General features: G+C 42.8%; 1 protein-coding gene across 1 annotated transcript; it reads left to right on the top strand.

The window, feature by feature from the left end:
* The first annotated feature begins 23 nt into the window (after nt 1-23).
* CSUI_007266 (uncharacterized protein) lies at nt 24-1,582 on the top strand. The gene has a single exon (XM_068067414.1). The coding sequence runs from the start codon at nt 812-814 to the stop codon at nt 1,013-1,015; it is 204 nt and encodes a 67-aa protein (XP_067920611.1). The 5' UTR covers nt 24-811; the 3' UTR covers nt 1,016-1,582.
* The last annotated feature ends 457 nt before the right edge of the window (nt 1,583-2,039 follow it).

Raw genomic sequence — 2,039 nt, 5'->3', positions numbered from 1 at the left:
TCTTCTTCTTTTTCTTCTCTCTTGGTGCCTCTCTTCTCTTCTTCCCCTTCTTTCAGGCACCGATTCTTGCAGTAGCTACGAATCTTCAAGATACTTTACTTGTCTCCGCAGACTCCATGGGAAAGCTTGTCTTATGGAGAAGTCTGGACTATTCTTCTTCTTCTTCAGAGGGAGGAGGAGGTCATGCTGCTGAAGGGCGATAGATAGATAGAACTTCTCTTCATCTAAGTTACTTTCTCTCGTTTTGACGTAGATAGGAGGAGAGATTGCTCATAAAGAGAATGAAAGAAAGGTCGAAAACAAGCAAANNGAAGCTGCACAGCAAGGCGAGGGGAGAAATCTGAAGAAGAAGAAGAAGAGAAAGGTTAGAGAGAGAGCATAAAAGGCCGAAGCATTTTGAACAAGAGGAAGATACTAAGGAAGGAAGAAGCTTTTCAAGGATAAAGGAGGGCAGGATAGATAGGATGTACCAAAAATGTAGAGAAGGAGTTTTAACGTCTACTTAGAGATAAGATCCTTTCCATGTACAGATGTGTTGGTTTCTAATTCCTTGGAGGCAAATTCTTATTTCCATTGATCAGAAAGAGCGTCGGCATGAATGGGCCTTCAGCTCGTAGATATGTAGATCTAGAGATAGATAGATAGATATATAGATGCATGCGCCCCACATTCAGATATCTAGACAAGATGTAAGTAGCCATATATGGACAGCAGATGCACGTATGCATGCATTCGTCATATGTACCGACATATGAGATAGATAGATCAAAGATAGATAGATAGATGTTTGGTGATCTGTAATGCTTTCTTTATGTGTAGGAAGCAGTCATGTTGGTCTGTGGAGATTGTGTGTCTTCGTGGTAGGTATAGGGTAGATGAATTGTTTTTTTATGCACTTGTTCTCCGCTCCTTGTCTCTAATGAAAATGAAAGAAAGAAAGAGGAAAGAACTCAAGAGATTTCCTCTGGTTAGAGTGTTGTCCCCTTTTTGGGGCTCGATAATCGATAGGAGATAAGAGGGAGGAGGAGGGGGTGGATGTAGTGAGCTGTCTCGGTAGCTGGCTACCTCATAGTATGCATGCATGCATGCTTTCGAAGGAAAGGAACCTCTTTTTGCCTCCTGTCATATCAGTCTGATGGGGTGAGTTGACAGAGAGAAAAGAAGAAGAACAGTCTGTGGTGGTTTTCTTCTTGTGTATGATAGATTGCTGTTCGTTCATGAGACCATTCTTCATTGAGATTGCATGCGCCATTCATTCGATCAAGAAAGAAAGAAAAAAGAAAGGAAGACAACTGACGACAGAAGAGAGAGAAGTAGCTGCTTGACGGAGTGTGGAAGTATGTGTAAGGTATAATGAAGAAGGGAAGGAAGAAGAGAGAGAAAGAGAGAGAGAAGTGATGTAGAGACAGAGCTTGTTGTGGCGAAGAGGTACAAGAGGAAGAAGCAGAGATGCCTAAAGCAGTGGCGAACGGAAGAAAGAGATCGCTCGATTTCTATGCTTTTCTGTGTTCGTATGTCTGCCTCACTCAAGAATTTCTTGCTTCCTTCTTGCATGTTTTTCCTTCTCAAAGAAATCGGGTAGAGAGGGGGGGAGGGATGCTGGTGAGGCGAAGCCGCCAACCCGTAGAGAAACGTGGATCTTTCGAGTGTATGTACACACATGATACAAGAAAGTTGTGTTTCTTCTCCTTGTTGTTCTCCTTTTTTTCTTTCTTTCATCTCTTTTTTTCGATGATCATCTCCTTTCTCGTCTCCGAGAGAGAAGAACTACAGACAATACAAAAAGATGAAAGCGTTTTGTTTACGCCGCTCACAAGAAAAGAAGCGTCGAACGAGCTGATGCTCCTGTAGCAATCTACAGCCGTACAGAAAAGCACCTCCAAATACCCATAGGTGTAGAAAGAGCTAGAGACGTGGATAGATCTTCTGTTCATACCTCTACGTAGGTATGAGCTCGTCCCTCTGTCTACGTAGGAAAGGTTTAAAGAAGCCGAAGAGGAGGAAGCAAGAAGAGAGAGGGCATATCCATTGTCGTTGAA

This window comes from Cystoisospora suis, assembly GCF_002600585.1.
Source record: "Cystoisospora suis strain Wien I chromosome Unknown contig_3797, whole genome shotgun sequence".
Taxonomy (NCBI): Eukaryota; Apicomplexa; class Conoidasida; order Eucoccidiorida; family Sarcocystidae; genus Cystoisospora; species Cystoisospora suis.
The sequence above is the reverse complement of the archived record's forward strand: the minus strand, read 5'-3'. Positions and strand labels throughout refer to the sequence as shown.